At 38.2% G+C, this 25,365-nt stretch overlaps 1 protein-coding gene across 1 annotated transcript in view; it reads left to right on the top strand.

The window, feature by feature from the left end:
• chn2 (chimerin 2) overlaps window positions 1-25,365 on the top strand; it is a 56,342-nt gene that overhangs the window by 11,069 nt on the left and 19,908 nt on the right. Inside the window, exons 2-6 of the mRNA XM_053494638.1 lie at window positions 6,437-6,475; window positions 12,739-12,794; window positions 13,056-13,087; window positions 15,367-15,480; window positions 17,932-18,202. Of these exons, the coding sequence (XP_053350613.1) occupies window positions 6,437-6,475; window positions 12,739-12,794; window positions 13,056-13,087; window positions 15,367-15,480; window positions 17,932-18,202 (512 nt within the window). The remainder of the gene's footprint in view (window positions 1-6,436; window positions 6,476-12,738; window positions 12,795-13,055; window positions 13,088-15,366; window positions 15,481-17,931; window positions 18,203-25,365) is intronic.

Below are 25,365 nucleotides of genomic sequence, written 5' to 3'. Positions count from 1 at the left end.
TGTGTTGAGTATACACTCTTTTTATGTCATTTTGAGCATTTAAGTAGATATAAATTCGCGGGACCGTCATCTGTCATCACAGTTTTGTTTTATCTGCAGCTCCTCCCAAACCATTCCTAGGAATTTCACCAAAGCTTTGCATAACCTTTATTACAAAGCATAGATATGAACTAGTTATTCATTTTCAGAACTAGCAGATTCAGTGGGCAGCCAACAGAGGGGCAAAACTCTGAAACCGAAAAATGAAGTCAATGCAAAAGTGGCAAAACCTGCAGTTCTTCAACTGTCCACCAGGGACATGCTTACACTCTGTTACAATAAACAGTTTGGGTTTAAATAGCTAAATTTATTATTCATGACAACTGTACAGTGGCTGAATTTTTATTTAACCGTATAAATGCCATAATATTATGCATAATTAGGGGCGTGGTTGATTTGAGTGACAGCTGCGGGTTCCAAACACGCCAGGCTCTATTTATTTCACCCATATGACCTTTATAAATTAACTGCTAATTTTACTAAAAAACAGAAAAGAAATAAGACGTCAAAGGAGATCGTCAGGACAACATTCAACTTTATTAAAAATGGAAGGGTAGAAGAAGGCAGAAATGTCTTGCTACCAGATGGACCAATCACAGTTGTTGTGGTGTAAGTTACCATGGCGTATAGTTACAATTCTGTGGAGGTTCACATCAGGCTACGCTGTAGGGAACGGCTTCGACTTGATGCATATGCATACTGTAAATCAGGATAAATACTCCACCTTTCAGATTTCCACAGTCCACATATATACTGGCACAGCAGCCTTTCTTAATCTACTCACTCACTCACTCACTCATCTTCTATATCGCTTTATCTTGTATTCAGAGTCGCGGGGACCTGGAGCCTATCCCAGGAGACTTAGGGCACGAGGCTGGGTACATCCTGGACAGGGTGCCAGTCCATCGCAGGGCGCACACACACACACTCACTATATATAGCCATCAATATACTTTGTGTATATGTGGGGGTAATGACATTTTTCATGATGGGTGTAAAAACCTATTTACATTTGCAGAAGCACAGTACGGTAATGAGACTCTTTTTAAAGAAGAGTCTTTACATGCATTTAAAGAAGGCAGAGCGTCCGTGAATGATGATCCTGGCCGAGGTCGCTGTTCTTGTAAACATTTAACGAGTGAAATAAATGATCCTCGTTTTGTCGTGCTGTCGAACACCTTGTCTCCAGCTTGCAGAAGAGACGCATCTGTCTGTGGCAACAGTGCTAACAATTATTCAACAACACCACTTGCACATTACAGGAACTTGTCTGAGAGTTACCGCCAGGTCCTGGCAAGTATAGTCCTGACCTTGAGCCGAGATTTTTGACCTTGAGATTTCCACATATTATGGCATTAAAGGAATTCCTGGGAGGCCAGGGTTTCAGACATGAAGCAGGCATGCCGATTGTGGCTCTGGTGTACTGAAAAAAACTTTCTGCATTGCTGGTATTCCAGCTCTAGTAATGTGCTGGTATAAGTGCAATAGTGAAGCAGGGGATTATAGAGAGAAATAAATGTAGTTTTACTCTGTTGTATTCTGCACAATCAAAAGTACCGGTTTGCCTCAAACACCCCTTGTAGATTTAATATTACCCGCTTTAACCCATATAAATGTTATTTGCATATTGTTGCTTGGAGTGTTGACGTACAGTACTGAGATGTAAATGCTATGCAAAAAAATGCAGTGTCTCTTAAAAAACACAGGCTTTTTCAGTGATTGTTCATAATTGCTAACCTGGGGTCAAATCTGCATCATTAATGAGGCAATAACTACTGACTAAAAGCATTGCATAGCAGATGTTTCAAACTCAAATCCCACAAACCATATGTGAATCCTAATGTAGAGCTGTCTGAACGTCTGCGCATTTGACAAGACAGAGCCATGTGGTTAGCGTGGTGCCGTAAGCATTTTTCTTTTGTCTCACTCTCCCCGACCAGAGGTGACGTGTTTGGGAAGATCTTTCACGCATAAGGAATGCACTGTTTCCCAGCTCCTGGAAAAGCTAATCATTAACGTGATAAAAAGCTCTGTCTGGCAGAAACAGTCTGCCGTATGCCGACTTTTCATTCAGAAAGCATTTTGATGCTTGAAGGTGTTGGCATGATGTGTAGCGTGTGCGTGTGTGTGGTTGGTTGATTTTGGATAAGACAGTGTGCTTCTGGTTAAACTTTGAATGTCTTGTGTGTGTGTGTGTGTGTGTGTGTGTGTGTGTGTGTGGGAGGGAGGTAATTGTATATCTTCTCCGTGTTTGATTGTGAAGGGAATACAGTAGAAAAGTGCTGACTGGCTGCAGGATGAAAGTGCTGACAGAGCCTAAGACACCCAGCCTGAAATAAGACATGAATCCACAGAGACCGGAGCACAAGCACCGAACATCAGGAGGCTGTTTCACAAAGCAGATTTAACTTAGTCTGGGATTCTGACAAAGTTCCCGTTTAACTCGCTGCTTCAGTTCCACCACCCACTAGAAACACTTTTTTGGCACCAGCGACAGAATCCTGAAGGCTGAATGATTTTTTTTCCTGCAGTTCTGTGTATTTGCAGGTGTGTGAGATTTTTGGACTTACATCTCGAGAGTTTTGTGTAATGGACTCGCTGCTGAATAAACAAGATAATCTTGCATGTTTGCCGACGGGCCACGGGGAAAGCTTTGTGCCTGGTTATCAGGAAAGTTGTCAGTTTAATGGGATCTTCCTGCGACAACAGGCGGGTCTTTGCCACATTTATTGACAAAACACACCAGACTCTCTAGAGGTCCTGCTTACGAGAATAAACAAAACCTAACAAATGCAACTGTGGTGATTTTATCTAATGAAGCTCATTAACCATTTCAATTTGCTTTAGACAATCAGGCTTAGATTAATGACTGTGATTTACATTGAACAGATAATCATTTGAAAGGTTTCGGGGGCAAATGAAGAAATTCTGTTTGAAAATATTTGACTCATTTTATGATCACTTGCAATAACTTCTGAAGGTATTAAAAAAAATTGTCAAGGACAAGGAGTGGAGGTTGCATGGTTAAGTAACAAGTTAAAGTGCATATTAGTGGAGGTTTAGGCTACTCCAGCAATGGCATTTACCCCATTCTAAATCCACCTACAGTAAATGTATGTGCTTTACAACAGTCATGTGCTTAAGTCTTAATCCACACATTGTTGGATCAAGATTTTATATGAAATTCAATTAAAGAAATTGGAACAGATGTTTTACTGTAACAGGCTGCAAAGTGCCCAAAGATCTAAGAATTAAAAAATGGCTAGTCTTATGTTACCAGGTCAGCAGCAACCTCTTTTCCCCTCTCATCTGTTCCAACCGCTCAGCATTCAGCATCACTAGTACACTAAAATGGTCTGTTTTTTTGGAAGTAAAATATGAAGAAATGAGTTGTGGTATTTTCACCACAACGTAACGTATAAAGTATCTGGTGTGTTTTGTCAATAAATGTGTCAAAGACCCGCCTATTGTGACATATGTTAATCCATATTAAATTTGCTCGTTTCTCATTTGCCATGAGAATTTGGTTCATTTTATGAAATGTGAAAGTTGCACTCGAGCCTAGGAGTAGTTCCCAGAGCCGATTCCCCGTCCTCTTGAAGACATTGGTCTGGGCTTCACTTCCTCTGCACTGTGGTGCAATCTGCATCAGGTGTGGAAGCTGTCAGTGCTCCGAGCTGCATGCTGAGTAAAATGATTGGTTCATCTAGTCACATTGATTCCAGTCACAAGTCCTGCAGTGGTGGGGAAAAGGTTGTTATGGTCAGCCGAGGAGACAGAAAGCCTCACTGATGATATAAAACCAGACTTTCATAGGCCTGGAGCAATGCAGCTCATCCTTGTGGCTGATGCTAAAAATGTTCTTATATAAGCATGGCTTCTCATTTCCAGGTATTCCTGCATGATGACATGCTGTGCACGCCAGAAAGCTTCATCCTTAGTGGAAAGTCATTACAAAAAAAGCAAAATGGGGTGAACCTAGTGCCATGTTGCAAACCTGTTTGCGCAGAAGGGACGTATGGAATTGTATACTTAATCCAGGGTTCAGAGTGAATTCTTTTATTTGAAATTAAACATGCGATTAAGAGAATTGGTCTGGGTGTGGATGCAGGTATTCAGGGCAAGTGTAAAAACACCTCATTTTTTATTTACAGTTGATCTTGTTCTTGTTGGAACCAGCACAAATATGTGGAGGAAGCAAACAAAACAGCAGCATTGTACAAGAAACACGGGCAAGAAATTCATGTCATTTCATGTAATAAATACATTATGTATCTGGTTGCTGATGATGCACCACCAACGAGTTGCGAAGGTCAATTCATCTTTTACCATTTCACCTTGCAATGTCTTTTATGTCTTTCTTAAGAAGATAAAGTCTTCTATATCCTCATGAAGCAAGAAAAAAATTACTTTGAAAGATTAAAATGAAAAAATAAAAAATGTGTCTTGCTGCAAGTTAAATTTTTTTCTTCAATATAATACCTCTTTGTATTTAAATACATTTTTCCTGTAAATTTCCATGCAAAAATGAGGGTATTAATGCTGTGTGTTATTCTGCCCTTATGGTCGTAAGATGTGTACAGTAGCTCAACCTCTCAAAGACCAGACATGGTGTGAAGGATTTAAATTACTGTGTGACATGTTGTTGTACACAACTGCATGACAGTAATGACAGGTGGTAATATCTGGAGTTTCTCAGGACACAGTACTGATCTCTTGATGAAAGACATTAAATTCCTTATATATCATCCATAACATAATGACCACCCATCTAGTATTGATTAGACCCCACCCTTTGCCACCAGAACATTGATGCACTGTGTGTTCTGACATCGTTCTATAAGAGCAACATTAACCTTTTCAGCAGTTTGAGCTACAGCTTTTCTATTGGATCAGGTTTCGCTTTTACTCCCTTGTGCATGTGAGTCTTGACCACCCATGACCCTGTCATTGGTTCACCGGTTTTCCTTACTTGGACCACTTTTGGTCGGTCCAGTTCGACTGGTAACATCCCACAAGAACTGCAGTTTTGGAGTTGCTCTGACCCAGTCGTCTAGCCTTTAAAATTTGCTCCTTCTCACCTGGAAGTGGGTGGGATATGTTAGACAGCAATTGGTAAAAAAGATTTATATCTGTTTTTGTGAATATTGTAAATTTCTAGCCTAAATATGAATAATTTTTGAAAAGTAAAATAAGAATATTTACTTTTATTGAAATGTTCTGTTTTAAGTTTAATTGTATCCTCTAGTGTGTTTTATTTCTTAGTAGTTAAATGTTTCTTTTTCGGTCATGGGCAGCGTTTCACTGCATATCATACTGTACTGTATATGGTTGTGTACAGTATGTGACAAATGGGATTTGAATTCAAATGTATTTTTTCATTACAACTTGAAAAGACTGTCTAAGCTCAGAGAAACTGAGCTTAGTGAAACCTGAATGATGTATTTCTCCAATTTAATTGTACAGATTTATAATCTGGCTGGACGTGACTTATAGGTCAGCACTATCGCCTTCCACTTCCTGATTAGGATTCTGAATCTTGTCTCCGCTCCAAGTTTGCATGTTCTCCAAGTTTGCTTGGTAGGTTTCTGGCAGGCAGTCGGGTTTCCTTTCACTGTCCAACGAGATGTGGTGTAGACTGATTGGTGGATGATTGGGTGTGTGAGTGTGGGTGCTTGTGCCTCTCAATTAGTTGGGATCCTATCCAGGGTGTATCCTGAGTTCTTGGTTCCCAGGATATCCTCCAGTCTAGATTTATGCTCTACAAGGATTCGTATTGCATTAAAACTGGTTGTCTTTAGATTCATCGCAAACCCCATCTAAAGCCTTGTATAAACCCCATTTTTTTATAAACCCACTTTAATATGCACATAATTATCCAACTCCTACTTGTGTGTGAATTGATTGGATTTATTTAGCATTGTCAGCTGCTCTGCTAATTTGTTTTGCACTGCCCTTTGCACATGCACGTTCATGACATCATTAAGGATTATATGTATTAGTATAGGCAAGTGATGGAGAGTTTGGTGGGTTTCACTGCGAGTGTGTGGGCGACTGCATGTGTGTATATTGATTCTCCTTGAGTAAGAGGACTAAATAGATTCAGCATTAAACTGTGGTGCTCCCTAAGGGACTGGAGATGGGTTTGGTGGAGACGTGTGCCTGCCTGAGCAGTCGGTTGCTTGAGCAGCGGAGTAACTCACGCTAATGAAACAATGTAATAACCTTGAAACACACTCCCTATCTCTGGACTGACACTAAATATGCCAGTGACATGATGAAGTGGAAATGAGATAGTGATGGAGCTCTATTTCAACGTCCACTTACAGTATATAGACTTGGATTTTGACGTACAACCACATTGACTTGTCTTTTTTTCTCTTTCCATGTTTTCCAGATCCTGAGGACTACCAGCCACCGATATGGAAATCCTACTGTAAGTCCGAAACGGCTGCAGATTTTTTTGCAAAATCTCACCCCCACCCCAGGAATTTGAGTACTTGTTCATTTTGTCTCTCAAGTACATAAGCTGTTAAGCTCAAATCCACACACATGCACAGATGCAAGGTGTATACAACATGACACAACACCTATATCGCTAAGTTTCTATAGAGACCTACTGTTTTAGTTTGAAAAAAAAGCTTCTTACAGTACTTCTCGAGATGGTTCTCCTGGTAGTGAATGATAAGTGCAATATTACTACACTAACTAGATCAGTAGTAGGATTGTAACAATTTACTGTAGGCTTTCGATTTTATTCATATTTAAATAAAGTAAGGTATTGTAAAATACTGTTTATATTGCATGACAAGCTGGCACGGTGGCACAGCGGTTAGCACTGTGGCCTCATACTGCCAGGGAAGAGGGTTCGATTCCCATCTCGGGTTTGTTTGCATGTTCTCCCCATGCTTGGTGGGTTTCCTCCGGGTACTCTGATTTCCTCCCACAGTCCAAAAACTTGCAGATTAGGCCAAATTTCTCCTAGTGTTTGGACATGTAAGTCTGTGTGTGCCCTGCGATGGATTGGCACACTGTCCAGGGTGTATCCAGCCTTGTGCCCATGGTCTCCTGGTACTCCAAGCCACCAAACCTTTACTGTACAGTACATTAGATGGTTTAAAAATGTCAACTTAATCGCCCGTACACGTCTAAAAAAAGTAGCTTTCTTATTATCTCGAATGAGGAGAGGCTACAGGGATTTAAACAAAACACACTTTCCCCAAGCATTTCACAAGCGGAGGTGTTAAAACATAACCCTTGTAGAATACTATCTGAAGAAAAACAGGACTGCTTTCAGCCGGCGCCAAATCTGTAAGGTCTGGTGTTTGAGAGCTCTTTGACATCCCTGAATCTACAGTACTGATAGCTAGTGAGAAGCAGATCAAAGCATGTGGAATCGCCAGCACTAATACCAGACATCCATGCATCTGTGCTGACGTCACCTTTTTGTGTGGATCTCTAAAACTAGGCATGAGCGTGTGCAGCACATGCACGCATAGCACACTTTCTCCTGTATTCACCTTTTCCTCATTGATTCAGTCTGGGATAAAAATCACCACAGGGCTATAGAGAGCTGCATGAGTACAAATAGCTAAGAGTAGAGTAGTAAGAAGTCCAGTGCTTCAGAAACGTTGCTTGTAAATCTCACTAGTGAAAGCCACGTTTCTGACAACTGTTGCATCCAGCTGCACAAATATTGTTTCATTGTTTAAATGTGAACGGATCGTGCTGTCATACTTCAGTTATATTATTATTATATACACCTACAGAGCATTTATTAGGAACACTAATAGTAATACTGGGTTGAACCTTCTTTTTCTCTCCAAACAACCTCATTTCTTAATAACAAGGATTCCACAAGCTGTTCGAAACATTCCTTTAAGATTGTGGTCAATGTTGACATATTTTCCTAAATGCATTTGGTGCTATTACTCTCCCATTCTACCACTCCCAAACGGTGTTCTACAGTAGATGTAGAATGGATTTGGATCCGTTGACTTGGAAGGCCACTGAGAATGTTCAGACATTGAAAAAGTTCAGAGAGCTTTTTCGGAAAGGTTGAGTACACTGTGAAAAGTATTTAAAAAAAATTAAGAAAAATGGACAAGGAATAAAGTGTCTGATGGGGTTCTTAAGGGTGACAGAACTAGAAAAGATGATTTAAACTAAAAGGAAGATGAGGGAGATCAAGACAAGAAGGTGACAGTAATGAGCATAATGGATGCCAACTGGCGGTAACATCACCAGGAAGACAAGACAAGAAGAAGGCGAGGACATGTTCGTAAAATTCGTCTGAGAAGTACTCAAATAGAAAAAGTTCCCCACACTATTACACCACCTCCACCAGTCTGGACTGTTGACACAAGGCAGGTTGGGTCCATGGATTTACATTTAGGCATTTGGCAGACGCTCTTATCCAGAGCGACTTACATTTTTTTTTATCTCATTATACCTCTGAGCAGTTGAGGGTTAAGGGCCTTGCTCCAGAGCCCAACAGTGGCAACTTGGTGGTTGTGGGGTTTGAACCTGGGATCTTTCGAACCGTTGTCCAGTGCCTTAATCACTGAGCCCCTGGCCCCATGGATTCATGCTGCTAGTGCCATTTTCTGATTATAGCGTCTGCGTACCTCAGAAGAAATGAAGATCGATCAGACCCGGCTATATTATTCCAGTGTTTAACTATTCAGTTATGGTTCCTGTGCCCACTGCAGGCTTAGCTTTCTCTACATCGCTGAGAGGTGTGAGACCTGACTTGGTCTTCTGCTGTTGTAGCTCATCCACCTTAAGGTTTGATGCATTGTGCATTCTGAGATGCTTTTCTGCTTACCACTATGGATTGTTTTTTTAAGTTACTACCAGCTCAAGCCAGGCATTTTCCCACCCACACAACTGTTACTGTACTTATTGGATATTTTTTTTCTTTATTGAAACAATTTAAATAAACTCTAGAAACTGTTGTGTATGAATCCCACAAGATCAGCAATCGTAGAAATCCTTAAACCAGCCTGTGTCATACAAACAATCATGCCTTGGTCAAAATCACCAGGATCACATTTATTGCCCTGGTTGATGTAAGCATTACCCCAAGCTGCTGGGCCATATCCGTACGATTTCATGCATCGCACTGCCGCTATAGATAATTGAATGAATGAGTAGGTGTACAGATGTTCCTAATAAAGTGCTCAGTGGGCGTATCTTTTTTTTATACGCTAATACTATTGTTGAATGTTTTTAGCAATTCAAAAAGGAATCAAAATGTTCAGGCAGTGCTTGTTGAAGAGGGGTCAAAAATAAATCCCATCAAAACAACACTGTATTGTTTCATATTGAATTTTAGTAGTGTGTTTTTTTTATTACACCTTCATGACCGAAAAAATAAAACCAATCAAATTCAGTAGGCTTCATGCTTCAAATAAGGTGTATTGTGGGAAATGAGGGTGTGCGAATGGCATCTGTTTAGTGTGTTGCCATCTGGTAGTGTCAGAATAATGCTAAACCACTCTCTCTTTTTCTTGTTGAGACTTGCGTTTGTGATTGCTGTGTTCAAACTAATATAATACGTTAGCCATACTTTATAGCTTATTACAGCAGCCTGGGAAAATATTTACAGTAAAATTGGCAACAATGTTATGGGTTACCTGTTACCATAGAGACTGGGTTATTTACCTTATTATTTATCACATTAGTATATGATTTGTGAAATAGCCTTTTAATCGACGATGTCTTTTGGTTTTTGTCACTATATCACTATACAGGTAATACATTTGTCATACTTATGAAGCATCCTCCTTATTCCTGATAGCAGACTCTTCTATCCTCTTTTGTGGCCATGATGGTAGTGTGTGTATATCTCTGTATCGCTGTATTTCTAGTCTTGCCATAACCCTATCGTGATTACTGCATGTTGTCCATGATTTGCTGCTGGTCCTGAGTGTTTCTGTCAAAAATACACAGTCGGATGTCTTCCTGCTCCCCACATGGCAAATCTGCCACACGTCCCAAAGACCATGCTGCTGTCCAGGAGAACCTGTTTTCCCAATAAAGTCATCAAGGACACTTATATCTCACATCACCCTTAAGGGCCTTGGGACATCTGCTGCTGTTTTTACATCTTGATTAGTCCAACCAGTCATGCTGCTCTTATCTGTCACTGTTACTTCATAATAATAATAATATGATAATAAACTATGTCTATAGTGTTCTTTCTATACAGTACATGTGCGAGTTAAGTGTTGTACAATAAGGTAATAAAAAACTAATGTTTTTAATTGTTAAATGCATTAAAAAGAATGAAAAGGTATGAAAAAAGTATATATAAATTTAAAAACCTAATAAGCAAAAAATATAATAGATATACTGTACATACAGCTCCTGAGTCAAAAACCTGAATCCGTACAAATGGGAAACACCTGAAATGTTATAATGTGTGATCTATTGCTATAGACGTTTTTGTTGGCAGCGGTAACCATTAACCGGTGTTAACCTTACTTAAGCTAACAAATATTTTATAATTAGTCAAAAAGAAGAAACAGACATGTGAGGCAAAGCAGTAACTCTCAACCTGAAACACTGATCTGCTTTGTTCTGTGATCGACTCATTGTAAACCCAGATCCATCAGTTTTCCCTTACGGCAGTTCATTTTTTTTTTTTTGTGAATTGTAGTTTTAGTGAACGCCTAAGTGCACATACATAATCTATATCCATTTGCTTGCCTCGTTGTGCCGAAAGCATATGCTGGTGTACTTCTGAGTCCCAGCGAGGAGGATTAATGAATAAATATGCTGCGCAAGGCTCAGGGCATTCTGCAACTAAATAATCACTCTCATACAATCCGTTATGATTTATAGTCTTTTGAGTTAGAAGGAGAGAGAGTGCAAAAGGCCAGCCGACTTCTGATGTTGTGAATCCATACAGTGTTCCCTGCTTAAACATAGCACTTAGTGGTTAAGAAGAGAAGTAAGGAGGACAACGGCAGTTAGTGGCCAGTGAGACAGTGTGCACAGTACAATTGCTGGGTTGCAGGAGACAGGACACATACATTATTTGTATGCCTTATATTGTAGACTTGTACATTAATTTTCCTGCCTGCAATCAACCTTTTAGAAAATCACAGTAAATTATTGAACTTTAAATATTAAACACTCACTCATTCATTCATTCCTTATACCGCTTTTCCTGGGTCATGGGAGGCCTGGCCAATCCAGTCCAGAAGCACACACACACACACACACACACACACACACACACACACACACACAATACTGAGGGATTTGGAAATGCCAGTTAACTAAATCTGAATGTCTTTGGACTGTGCGAGGTAACCAGAGTACCAGGAGGATTACCACTGACGTTACCAAACTGTTTTTGTACCACACCACTTTTTTAGTTGTTGTGTTTTGGGGGAGTTTCTCCTTCAGTGTCCTCTTTATGAGGTGAAATACAGGCTCAGTTAAGTTAACAGTTGATGATTGACCTTTTACTTGTCCCCCTTATGTAGCCCTTTGTTGTATGTTCAGTGTGTCATTGTCATGCTGCACGATTAATTGCTTCCCAATTAGATTGGATGCATTTCCCTGTAAACTGGCAGACAGAACGTCTCTATAGACATCTGAATTTATTCTCGTTCTACCATTATGAGCTACATCATCAGTAAAGTGAGCCAGTTCCAGACGCAGCCATGCAAGCCCGAGCCATAACACGACCTCCATTGTGCTTCAGAACCTTTGGGCTCATCTCAGCATTTCCTTGTGAGGTCCAGTCTGGCTTGATGATTGGTTTGAATCTTGTGTTTCTGTCATCAAGTGATGTTGGTTTTGTTCGCTGACTTTTTTAATGTCTCGTCAGTGGTTTCTTTCTTTTTCAGGACATTTCAAATTGTTGTATTGGCTATACCCAATGCTTGGGCAATGGCCTCTTTTCTCAGCTTCAAAGTTCAAAAGTCCTCCGAGTTCAAAACATCCGCACAAATTATTCCAGACTAGATTTGCCCGCAACTTCGTTTACATGGAATTTAATTGCACTCATAAGTGTGCTTTTAAAAAAAACGAAAACACCATTCTGTTAAATTTTAGGATGAACTAATGGTTTATTTCAAGCTCAACTTTTTTACATACTGTTTTTTATTTAAATCCCAAAGTAGTATATCTTCTCTTCCTGCGGGCTGATTGTGATGAAACAAAGCTTATATGTAATCTCAAGCTCGACCAAATTCCCCATTTAATTTTTTTTTACTAGTTTCTATGTGAATCGTGCACAAACAAGACAAAAATTCCAAAAAACATTTCAATTTTATTTATTTTTTTTACAGTTTTATTATGTGTATAGCTACATAGATTAGTATTTTGATTGTTTAATCTTCCATTGATTTGGGAATAAATGTTTGATCTTTTCAGATGCTTTTAAGCTATGTTGCATACATGCATCCTTGGATGTTAAAGTGCAGAGGCAAAAGGTTGTCACGTCTGGGGTTATTATTAATGGAATAAACATCACCGTATATTGTGGCAATATAATATTGTGTAAAGATGATAAGATCATAACATTAAATCATATTATTAAGGCCCAATAAGATATTAGAACTGTTTATCACGCTGTAACAGCCCTTAACTGACATTTTTAGGATAACAACATTGTCCAATAACCAAGTCTTACAGTTGCATAAAAGTGTGTGTGTGTGTGTGTGTGTGTGTGTGTGATAGTGTACCAGCTGCAGCAGGAGGCGCTCAGGCCGAAGAGAATAACATGTCCACAGGAGGTCAGTAAAGATGCCCGCTGTTATACTTTATGTTTCCTTATGCTGCATAGTGATGTTCATAAATCACTTCTCTGTAAAATCCTACCTGTATTATAGCCTATAAACCTTACAATACGAAGCGGTTACTGAGCATAAACTGGATTTGTATAGACTTGCCTGTGTAAGATAAGATTAAGGAGAGTGTATACTGGGACACATAAACCTGTTTGTCTTCACCAGTTCAGTTATTCTCTTTTGTTTTTCTTTTGGTTTATTTTCCAGCTCAAGAGCAGGCCCAAGTACTATGGCAGAGAGTGAGTCTGTCATTTTATTATATTTACTTTGCATATCTCTTTTTCAGTCTGACATGTTGAGGGCGGGTGAGACTCATTTGCTATAAGTGGAATTCGATGTCTTGCACAAGTCTGAATGTGTGGGTGTTAATATGAGGAAAAATGAATAAGAGGATATGGAGCCGCGGCTGATGAACAATTATTTTAATATTATTAGATTCTGGTGGACGTTTTTGATCATAAATAAATTAGTTTTGGACCAAATACTGTAATAATATATATATATATATATATATATATATATATATATATATATATATATATTTTTTTTTTTTATTTTTTTTTTTTTTAAACTGTTAAACAGCATGCCAAAAGCATGAAAGCTGTAATTGCAAATCTGGTTTATTTCACCAAACACTTATTTCTTAATGTTTTTTAGCTAAAGCATTACCACAATTTGTTTTAAAAAATTATTTGTATTTTGTTTTATTTGAACTCTGCAAATACTGCGTGACCTATTATTATTATTATTATTTTTCCGATTTTCTCCCAAAATTTTTAGTCATGTCCAATTCCTCCTCGTCACTAGGGGGCTCCCACATTAAGCTACTACTACCACCCAGTAGCGAGGGCCGAAGACTATCACGTGTTTCCTCTGAACCACGTGACGCCAGCCGACCGCATTTTTTCGAACTGCTCGCGCACGCACCATTGGAGTGTAACACACTCGGAGGACAGCACTATCTGCTCCTTTCTTTACAGACGCCCCTGATTGGCTGTAGAACCATGATTAATGTGGGAGCACTAAATACCTCTCAGTCCCTCCCCTCTGAGAGAGCTCAGCCAATCAGCTCTCTCTAGACCTCCGGCTGCGAAAGGTCACATCATCACCCAGGGATCGAACTCGCGATCTCTGGATGATATATATTGTCAGCAGTTCAAAATTTCCAAAATGAAACAAAACTGTTTATTTTACCAATACATAAAAACATAAGAAACTGATTATTTTGCAGAGGTCTCTTATTTTTTTCCAGAGCTCTCCCTCTTTCTTTGTATATACTGTATATGTTTTATGTATAAGTATTTTATGTTATATAATTCAAGACACTAAATACATTACTCTAAAAGTGGTCAGGGACAGGGACCGGCCTGAAAATGAGAGCCAAAAACTAATAATAATGAGGGACAAAAATGTCCTTCAATAAGCCTGGAGATCTATTGCTCAAGACTGCATTAAAGATACAATAAATTCTGGCTCTTTGAAAACAGAAGAAACGACTGCATAAAAACACAACCCCCATTGTTCTGCTGCATGCCACATCTGCTTCATTTTGACATTTGCATAAACTTTTTAGAAATTCAGTCAGTTCAGACACTTCCAGTCTCTGCTGTATATTGCAGCTACTGTATATGTATAAGGTTTCAGTGTACAGCAATGTGATTACTGTGTAAACTGTAGCTGCACCACACAGTTTTTATTTTAAATATGTAGTTTTAATAAATTAAAGTTAATGACACTTGATCTTGCGTTCAGTAACTGCATCAAGCCATTGGCCCACTGACATCACCAAACCGTTGCATTCTTCTTTCCTGGTGCTTTTACAAGTTTGTACCACAGCTTTTTTTTTTTAAAGTTGTTTTGTTGTCAATAAAGATTAGCGAGCCTGTTCCAGAAGAAGCAAGCCCATGCCATGATACTACTCCATGACTCCATTGTGCTTCCAGAACTTTTGTGGCTCGTCTCAGTATTTATTTTTGAGGTCCAGTCTAGTTTAATGATGCACTAACCCAGAATAAACACAAATGTGTGTTTCGTATATTGTCCCATTGTGTAACGTCAGTGACCTCTATCGTTTCACCACCATAGTTCATGTGAATTAAGGTTCAGTGATATGCACTGAGACAATGGTACTGTTACAATGGGAAAGTTCAATTTAATCAGCAATTCAGATTAAGATCGCTCATCATGGTACAAGTCAGTGCTTTCCCATGAGTTGGGAATAATTGTGGAACAAGAGATAGAAGTTGTTGGAATTTGGCTGAGGAAAGACGTTTATTGTGGTTTATAAATAGTGTTTGTATGGTAAATTTTGAGCGACTCCCACATCTACATCACATGTCAATCAGTCAGTCAATTCAAATGTTTCATATATCTGTACAAGGATAGTGGCCTTAAAAATGCTTTTGACTCAAATTAGTTTGTAACAAGTGTGTGTTAGCAATTGACCATATGTGTGTGTGTGTGTGTGTGTATATGTAAGGAAATGTGAATGTGTTGGGCTTGATGATTTTTGGTGCAGGTTCCATGGGCTTATTTCTAGAGAGCAGGCGGATGAGCTTCTGGGTGGCGCCGAGGGGGCTTACCTTATCAGAGAGAGCCAGCGGCAACCTGGAACTTTTACACTCGCATTGAGGTATGTGCTCACACAAACACACCAGCAAACAGATGTGCACAAAGATATATTTTTATTGAGATAAAGGAATAGATATGTGCACCCAAATGCGGTATATACTGTACATTCACTAATGACTGTACATGCTCTCATTTACAGTACCAGTGTGTCTCATTTATCAAGCTGAGTTCAAACAGATTTATTTTATAATTAGTTATTTGGAGCATTTACGCAAGAACAGTGATATTTATTAACTTAAGTCATTTCATCTTCTTTCTTTGTCTTTTGCCTGCTCCCTTTTAGGGGTCGCCATAGCGAATCATCTGCCTCCACCTAACCCTATCCTCTGCATCCTCTTCTCTCACACCAACTAACTTCATGTCCTCTCTCACTGCATCCATAAATCTCCTCTTTGGTCTTCCTCTAGACCTCCTGCCTGGCAGCTCAAACCTCAGCATCCTTCTACCGATAAAATTTACCATCTCTCCTCTGAACATGACCAAACCACCTCAATCTGGCCTCTCTGACTTTATCTTCAAAACTCTGATGAACTCATTCTTGATCCTATCTAGCCTTGTCACTCCCAAGGAGAACCTCAACATCTTCAACTCTGCTACCTCTAGCTCTGCCTCCTGTCTTTTCTTCAGTGCCACTGTCTCTAAGCCATAGAGCATTGCTGGTCTCACCACTGTCCTGTACACCTTTCCTTTTATTCTCGCTGATACTCTTTTATCGCACAACACACCTGACACTTTTCTCCACCTATTCCAACCTGTCTGAACCCGCCTCTTCACCTCCTTTCCACACTCTCCGTTGCTCTGGACCGTTGACCCTAAGTACTTAAAATCCTGCTCCCTGTATCCTCACCGTTCCTCTTGGGTTTCTCTCATTCATACACATGTACTTCGTCTTACTGCGGCTAACCTTCATTTCTTTGCTTTCCAGAGCATACCTCCCCCTCTCCAAATTTTCTTCCCCCTATATTTATATATTTATATTATATGACATGAGAGAACACAGAACTATACATTCAGAAAAGCAAAACTAGTCATTCACTTGTAGCAAAATAGCTTTCTCCTTTTTCTTTTCTTTTACAGTTTACTGATCATTTTATGCTTACAGCCGTTTATATACTTTTCACTTATCAACATACACACTCGAGTACAAGGAACTATTTTAGTTAGCATTAGCTTCTAGCTTGATAAATGACAAATATATTTTTACTTTGTACTTGGAAATATGACCCCATAAATGTATTTTATGTATTCATATGTGTTCATAGTCATGACTGATCTCGTAAAAGATCTCATAAGGATGCATTTTATGATAAACATTGTCATAAATTATATGATTTAAAAATAAAAAAGAAGTATTCAGACACCACAAATTTCCATCAATACGGCGTCGCAAAGCTGTTGTTGGCAATTACAGCTTACAGGCATCCACGGTAAAAAGTAATTAGCTTTTTTTTAACAGCATTGAAGCTCAATTTTGGATAATTTCTCGTGCTACGTTGTCTTCAATTCCCCAGGGTTATAAGGGTCCCTTTGCTGGTCTCGCATTCGTAAAATCCTCCATGCAATTTCAATGGGATTCAAGTCAGGAGATTTGCTTGGCTAACGAAAAGCTTTATGTTTTATTTTAGCTGTATGCCTGGTGCTGTGCTGATATTCAACGTCCCTGCTTGTGTTTATTGCTTATAAAGTGAAAATAAGATAACATTTATTAAGTATCTTAAAGTAGAATCATGTCAACTGGACTTGAGCTGACATGACACAAATAAATGGTGCAGTGGTGGTTCAGTCGGTTAAGGCTGTGGGTTACTGGCCCTTAACCCTATCTGCTCCAGGGGCTCTGTAAGCTGGCTGACCCTGCGCTCTGACCCCAGTTTCCTAATTGGGATATGCGAAGAAGACATTTTACTGTGCTGTAAAGTTCATGTGACAAATAATTGAATATTCTTCTATTCTAAAGAAATTGCTATCAGTTTTACATTTGATGCTAATCTTTCTTTATGCTTATGGATACATTTTTTTGTTATATTTATATAACAGTACAAAGTCAAAAGACAGTACAAAGTCAAAAGACATTATCTGTGTACATTTGATGTGGACATACAGTATGCACTGGAAGCATGATAAATAACAAACATGTCTGAATATGTGTTCCTCTTTTCCATTGCAACAGTAAAAGAGCAAAGATAGAAAAGACAATGGATAATGTCCTACCCCATACACTGTTCTTATGTGGTTTTAAGCCATGTTAGAACAGTGGAGCGATACAGTACACATTAGTTCTGGTTAACTGCAGTAAGAGCTCCATTAAAGGGTTTTTCAAATGAGTGCTTTTGTTAATGTATAATTACAGAATAAACAAATTATACTACACAATAATTGGATAAACACTGAAAAAAAAAAACATTTTCCTTCTTCAAAAGTTTATCCACCCCTTTTCTTTCACTCTGACTTTTAGATTTGGAAGCCAGACTCTAAACTACAGGCTGTTCTATGATGGCAAGCACTTTGTGGGTGAGAAGCGGTTTGAGTCGGTGCATGACCTGGTCACAGACGGCCTCATAACTCTCTACATCGAGACCAAAGCAGCTGAGTACATTGCCAAGATGACCACCAACCCCATCTACCAGCATGTGGGCTATACGGCATTACTGCGAGACAAGATGACCCAGCGCCTGAGCCGAACTCGGTCCGAGCCCAAGAAAGTCACCTTCCAACAGGATGACAAGGTGAGCTGTACAGTCCAGAAATATTGGCACCATTTGCATTCCAATATAAGACATTAAATGACATTTATATTGATACTCCTGCATAGTACTGGGAGTATGTAGTTCTCTACAGCACCATCTCAATACAGTTTCTTCCCAGATAAAGTTTCTGTTCTAAACTGATAACTATATGGTTACTAATGTAGTTTTTAGTTGTCATAATTGGACTTTCTGTGGATGCTGTCATGTTGCAAGAGAACAAACTTTTATGTTTAAAAGGGCTTGATTAATTACATTAAAGCGTGTGATAGAGTTTCCCAGAAGGCAGGATATTCTTGTTTTTTCTGAGCAGCTCTGATGGAAGATAATGGTAGCAAATATGCCAGTCTCTCTTCCATCTCTCAAAGTTCAGAATTTCCGACAGATTTGTTGACAGATGAGTGTGAAGAGAATCTGTCAAAAATCAGTCATGCACAGTTTTCTGTATGAATATATTATTAGATACTTTACAAGCATTTACTTTTATTTATTTATTTATTTATTTATTTTACATATTTTTATTATTATAAAAAATAATAATATGGTATATGCAAAAGTTCACCTTAACAGTTTACACCATTCTTCATATTGGTCAAATTTTTGACTTGTTAGGCTCTTGAGTCAATATACGGTTGTGCACATGCAAATTTACATAAGTTACAGCACCTGATTTTCTTGTATTAAATTATTTCCCAAATGACACTTTTCTCAACGAAAACTGTTCTCAACGAATGCTGAGTTTACTTTCCTAATGAATGACAGATTTCTTGACGCTTTGTTGCTCATTGATTTGGTGACTGTTTCCTTCCAGTGGCCATTAGGGGGCAAGAAAAAAAACAACATGACAGAAGCAAAGTGCTGAGTTTTAAAGAAGAGAACTTAATCATAATGAGTTCCAAAGTTAAATCTTCTTCTGCAACTGGCTTTATAATATGAGTTAAATTCTAACTTTTAATTGCAAACAAGCAAAACATGGTATTTGTGCTAAAAAGTGTCTTGCCTCGGTGAAAAAGTAAGTTTTCCAGTAGGATAATATAGCAAAATTTTTCATAATACTTGAAGCTTTTAATCTCCTAATACATGCTTAGTTTTCCTTAAATTAATTAATTTAAGCAACAATTTTTACAGTTTTCTGTAAAATTTTTTTTACTCTTTCTTCCTTATCAGTTGACTTTGAGCAGAAAAAGCAGCTTAACACCAGGTCATGTAATAGGGTTGCTGCCCAAGGACCATGGGAGCTGTAGTTGGCAACTTCTGACATATGTTTAGAAGACCCTAAGAATTATTGACCTATTTGCTGTATACTGATAGGTGTAATCATTGCAGTCAGTGCTTGGAGTGACATTAATACACTATTTATTAGAGCTATCTTTAGTACTCATTTAGGACATTGTGGGTTGTTTGTTATTTCGTTGCTTATATTTGAATATTGCATGATTTATGACTTATTTTTCCAGTGATGTTTTATTGAGAGAGAGAGAAAGAGAAACTAGTCTGCATTCGATTTGCTCTATTGAGAGCATTGCTGTGACACACTCTTCCTGTGCATAATTGGCTACTCCAGAATAAAGCACAACTCTCCCGGAGAAGCACGTCACCAGTAGACATCAAAGGCATCAACAACGCCAGCTCACTCACTTCTCATTTGAAAAGTAGGACAGAATTGTAATTGTACTTCAGGTTCTAAAATGTCAGCTACATGTGAGTATTTGGTCTCGCATGTTTGCTTGCCAGCCGTTTTAATAGAAACTTGCATACTTACCAATCATGTGGCTGCAGCTCAATGGACACACTTTTGCAATTACCGGCTTAAGAGTTTCAGTTCATGTTGACAGTTTATCAAATATCAGAATGGGGAAAATACACCGATCAGCAATCAATTAAAAACTACAGTATTAACATTGAAAATATCTAGGTTTCAGGTTTCTTTGGTTGCTGTAGGGTAGAGTCTCCGTGGTGCGGATTTGTTTGTCTGGCACATTCCATGGATGCTTGGTTGGATTGAGATCTGGGGAATTTAGGGGCTGGGTCAACAACCGTAAACTCTTTGCCTGCTGAGCCCCTTGTGCCACGGGCTGTGGTAAACTGAATGTTCTGATACCTTTCTGTCATGGCCGGCTTTTTTTTTTTTTGTCGCTTTATACGGCAATGGTTTTCTGTGGGATCAGACCAAACGGTCTGGCCTTTATGCCACGTGGGCATGGGTGAGCCATGGATGCCCATGATCAGTGTTCCAATGGCTCTATTTTGTATAAACACATGAGACTAAAGACCATCATAAGTGTAGCCCTTCTATAGTACCACAATAATAATCACACAGTCACTGAGATCACATTTTTCCTCTTTCTTATATTTGATGTGAACATTAATGAAGCCTAAATCTGCATTTGAATGATTTTTTGCAGTACATTGCACTGCTGTCACGTGATTAGTGCAGGTGTACAGGTGCTCCTACAAAAGTGGATTTCTTGTTGATTTTGTGTAACAGTGCTGCAGCTAAACTGGACATTTTTTGCAGTAGTACAATGCAGTTTTTTTGCATCCTCTGGCTATGAGAGATGAGAAATTCAAATGAAATTCTTCTCTTCTGAATTGCGGCAAGGCCATGTATAATCAGTGAGTTTTTGCTGTTTACTTACCACTTTAATCTCTGAACACAGCATATGCACAGCTCTGGAGCATTTCCCTAAGCCTGATGAATAAAACATTTCTCCTATGCCCTGGATCCTTTGAATGAAAAACCCTAAAGAAAAGCAATTATATCCAAATGCAAGTGCTCTGATTGTAACTTTAGAACATGTAGTTTAATGAATCAGTGGTGATAGCTACTATATAACGGTATACTATACACTCACCTAAAGGATTATTAGGAACGCCTGTTCAATTTCTCATTAATGCAATTTTCTAATCAACCAATCACATGGCAGTTGCTTCAATGCATTTAGGGGTGTGGTCCTGGTCAAGACAATCTCCTGAATTCCAAACTGAATGACAGAATGGGAAAGAAAGATGATTTAAGCAATTTTGAGCGTGGCATGGTTGTTGGTGCCAGACAGGCCGGTCTGAGTATTTCACAATCTGCTCAGTTACTGGGATTTTCACACACAACCATTTCTAGGGTTTACAAAGAATGGTGTGAAAAGGTAAAAACATCCAGTATGCGGCAGTCCTGTGGGCGAAAATGCCTTGTTGATACTAGAGGTCAGAGGAGAATGGGCCGACTGATTCAAGCTGATAGAAGAGCAACTTTGACTGAAATAACCACTCGTTACAACAGAGTTATGCAGCAAAGCATTTGTAAAGCCACAACACGCACAACCTTGAGGCGGATGGGCTACAACAGCAGAAAACCCCACCAAGTACCACTCATCTCCACTACAAATAGGAAAAAGAGGTTACAATTTGCACAAGCTCACCAAAATTAGACAGTTGAAGACTGTTGCCTGGTCTGATGAGTCTCGATTTCTGTTGAGACGTTCAAATGGTAGAGTCAGAATTTGGCGTCAACAGAATGAGAACATGGATCCATCATGCTTTGTTACCACTGTGCAGGCTGCTGGTGGTGTAATGTTGTGGGAGATGTTTTCTTGGCCTCTTAGTGCCAATTGGGCAGCGTTTAAACGCCACGGGCTACCTGAGCATTGTTTCTGACCATGTCCATTCCTTTATGACCACCATGTACCCATCCTCTGATGGCTACTTCCAGCAGGATAATGCACCATGTCACAAAGCTCGAATCATTTCAAATTGGTTTCATTGAACATGACAATGAGTTCACTGTACTAAAATGGCCCCCACAATCACCAGATCTCAACCCAATAGAGCATCTTTGGGATGTGGTGAAAAGGTGGTCAAACACCGTATTAGTATGGTGTTCCTAATAATTCTTTAGGTGAGTGTATGTATGCCTTATACAATACATATATACTAGATATCTGTTTAATTGTAAGTTTGACTACAGTGCTGAGTGTTAATGTGGAAAAACTTTTTCAGGTTTATTAAACTAAAAGTATGTTGAATTTTGTCTTTTAATATATAGTCATTGATCATAATTGGTCAGCAGTTTACCTGGGGAAAATCATGAGGCAATATTAAGGAAATCCATTAATATAATTAACTCATAATTACTCATAAATCTCTCTTTAGTGTATAATTAAATATACCTGTAAACGGTATGATAACATATGGCTTTTCTGTACTATCGGAACATGGTTAGGACGTAAATGGTGGGGTAATTAGTTGCATCAGCACATTTTCATTATAACCACAAGTGGATTTAGTGGCTTGAATATGAATTTTACAATTTAAGAAAAATTATATCACCATAGTAATTTGAATACAATTATTTATGACAAAAAAACAACACATTATGTTTTAAAATCTGTATCTAATAAGTCTTGATCCTGACATTTAGTTCAAAAGATCTTTTATAGCTGATCATGAGCAGTTTCCATTGGATTATACTGAGTGCGATAGTGATTCCATGCACCAGAGGTCAGCATGAACACAAATGTTACTATATGTGAACGAAAAATAAGGACTAGAAAGCATGTGGCAACATTGCCCAGTTTTAAAGAATTAGCATGTCCTTCATGGTCCTAAACCCTAAAGTGATTACTTTTCAGGGACAACCCACATGTATTTTAGGCAGCTGGCTATAATAGATAATACTGTAGTTAGTTATGCCAACTAGGTGATTAAATAAGAACTAAATGATAGATTAAAGAACTTGGACAATACATTTTTATATACAGTTTATGCTATGGGGTAAACTGTAATACCAGGGGTCCTTCACTGCTATATTATTATTATAACTATGTCTTATGTTCCAATCTGTATTGTGACTCTATGGGTATCACAATTTTATAAATATCATATATATATTTTTTTTATTTATTACAATTTAAACCAAATGTAGCAAATACAGTATGGTTGCTCCAACCACACGGAATGTCTGCCAATGTGTGAATAGTTTTACTACCTGTAGGATTATAGGAAAACTACAACATTTTACCATCTCAAATGTAAACATATATAAATATATATATATTTTAAAAAATCTATAAAAAAAAAATGAAGTACATATAAAAAATAAATGAATGTGTCATCAGAGTCACTCAAAGTCATTTGACCCACAAAAGTATCACGACATGTAACTGAATCTATTTTTCTCTAGTTTATTCTCTGCTATAAGCATTAAGCATTTGGCAGCTTGATAGCCAACGTCAATTTTGATAGCCAATCAATGTATGTTGATTACACTGTCTATCAATGTAACTGTGGTGCCAATTTAGCAGTTAATTTTGTGGCTCCACTTACTTGTACAATCTTTTATTGCCTCATTGACTTTCTGTCAGGGCACATGTTCTTCTTTTAGGGAACCTCACATGCTTATCCTTATTCTGGCCTTTAAATTGCACGGCTAATTTATCTCTCCAAGTTGAAAACTGGATGCAATTAAGTTATTGAAGCCCTTTGCATTTCTGAGAGACTGCTTAATTACCTGCACTGAGGAATTAAGGATTTCACAAAACTTAGGGTTCTCGTTTTAATGTAGCCTGTCACAGTTTATTTAACATATACAGTATTATATGAACTATCAGTTTAAACATTCTTAAATCTATGAATTATTATTTATAGTGACAGCCTGTATAGTAGATGTATGATATATTTGGGTATTTTACTATTTTACTGCTACAGACCCATGCATGTAAAGATGCTCTGATTTTATGTTTTCTGATTTTAAGGCAATGACAGCGTTTAAAAGGCAACATGCATTTCTAAGCTACACTGGTATTACTGTATATTGTTTGTGCTGTGCCTATTTTCTGTATCTCTATTGCTCCACATAGAAACACTTTTGTACACTTGTGTATTTTTATTTTATCCCACAATGCCCTGGTTTTTCTCATATACTCAGCTGCTGTGTTTAGTCTCTGTATCGTGACTAGAGGGAATGGAGTAATCTCTGAAAAGGGATCAGTCCTCTTTGTCCCTCACTGCCACTTCTTCTATCAGCGTTCATTAAGAGACAAGAAGCTGTGTGCCCACGGACAGAAAGTGCAATGCTTCTACTTTTTCTTCCTTAAAGCCAATTTACACGAAAATCTCCTGTCTTTTCATCTCTCATCTCATCTCTTAAATTCTTTTTCCACTGATTCCTGTCTGTGTGAGTTTCCTCTGCGTTCTCCAGTTTCTTCCCACCCCTTAAAAACATGGATAGGTAATGATGGGTGTAAATGAGTGTGTGATTGTGTGTGCCTGTCCAAAGAAATATTTTATGTCTACAAGGTGTCCGAAAGATGTCATTTACATTCCATGACCAGCCATTTGAGGAATAATGTGTTTGCTCAGATGGTGCCTTTTCCACAAATAGGTCAGGACCTCCAAAAGATCTCTTGATGAAATTCAGAAAAGCTTTTTTGTTTTTGTTTTTTTCTTTTATGATGCAGATTTTGAATTATAAATTCAAAAGATTTGCACAGATTTACAGAATTTTAGTTTGGGCAGAGACAGATACTACAATTTAATAATTACAAATATATTGATTTTTAGTATTTCTGTTCAATGATGCACGGCTAAGCATAAATTATATTAACGTTCCCCATGTTCAAGGTAAATTTCAAATAAAGCAGCAATTTATAAACTCATTTTATCAGTAATGATGTTTTTTTATATAGTCATCTGTTGTGCTTTAGAAACTTTAGTAGAAATGCTAGTTTAACATTAGGTAAAAAGTTAGATTTAATGGATTCATTTTCATCATGTGGAGAAGGTTATCATGTGGAGTATGGATTAAAAATTAGAAAAATTAATAGGCCTTTTGCTGGGAGAAGTTGAATTAATATCAAGCAATTGTATTCTCCTTTCTATGTCCTTAATTTTCTGGTAACCAGAATTTAATTTAGTTTTGTTTGTGCACATGTAAACAAACAGAGTATGACAGGTCTAGAGCATTCGAGCAGAGGCAGAGGGGGGAATACAGAGAATGTTTTAATTGTTTTTCTTTTTGCTACAAAACAAAACAAAAAGCCAAATAAGCATATTTATTATTTAAAAATGTGATCTGCAAATTGTAATTTAAACTACATACAAGTCATGGCAGAATTGTAAAGTAGGGCACGCTGTTTTTTCCGAGCAAATGT

The sequence above is a fragment of the Clarias gariepinus genome, chromosome 4, assembly GCF_024256425.1.
Source record: "Clarias gariepinus isolate MV-2021 ecotype Netherlands chromosome 4, CGAR_prim_01v2, whole genome shotgun sequence".
In the NCBI taxonomy this organism is placed as follows: domain Eukaryota; kingdom Metazoa; phylum Chordata; class Actinopteri; order Siluriformes; family Clariidae; genus Clarias; species Clarias gariepinus.
The sequence above is the reverse complement of the archived record's forward strand: the minus strand, read 5'-3'. Positions and strand labels throughout refer to the sequence as shown.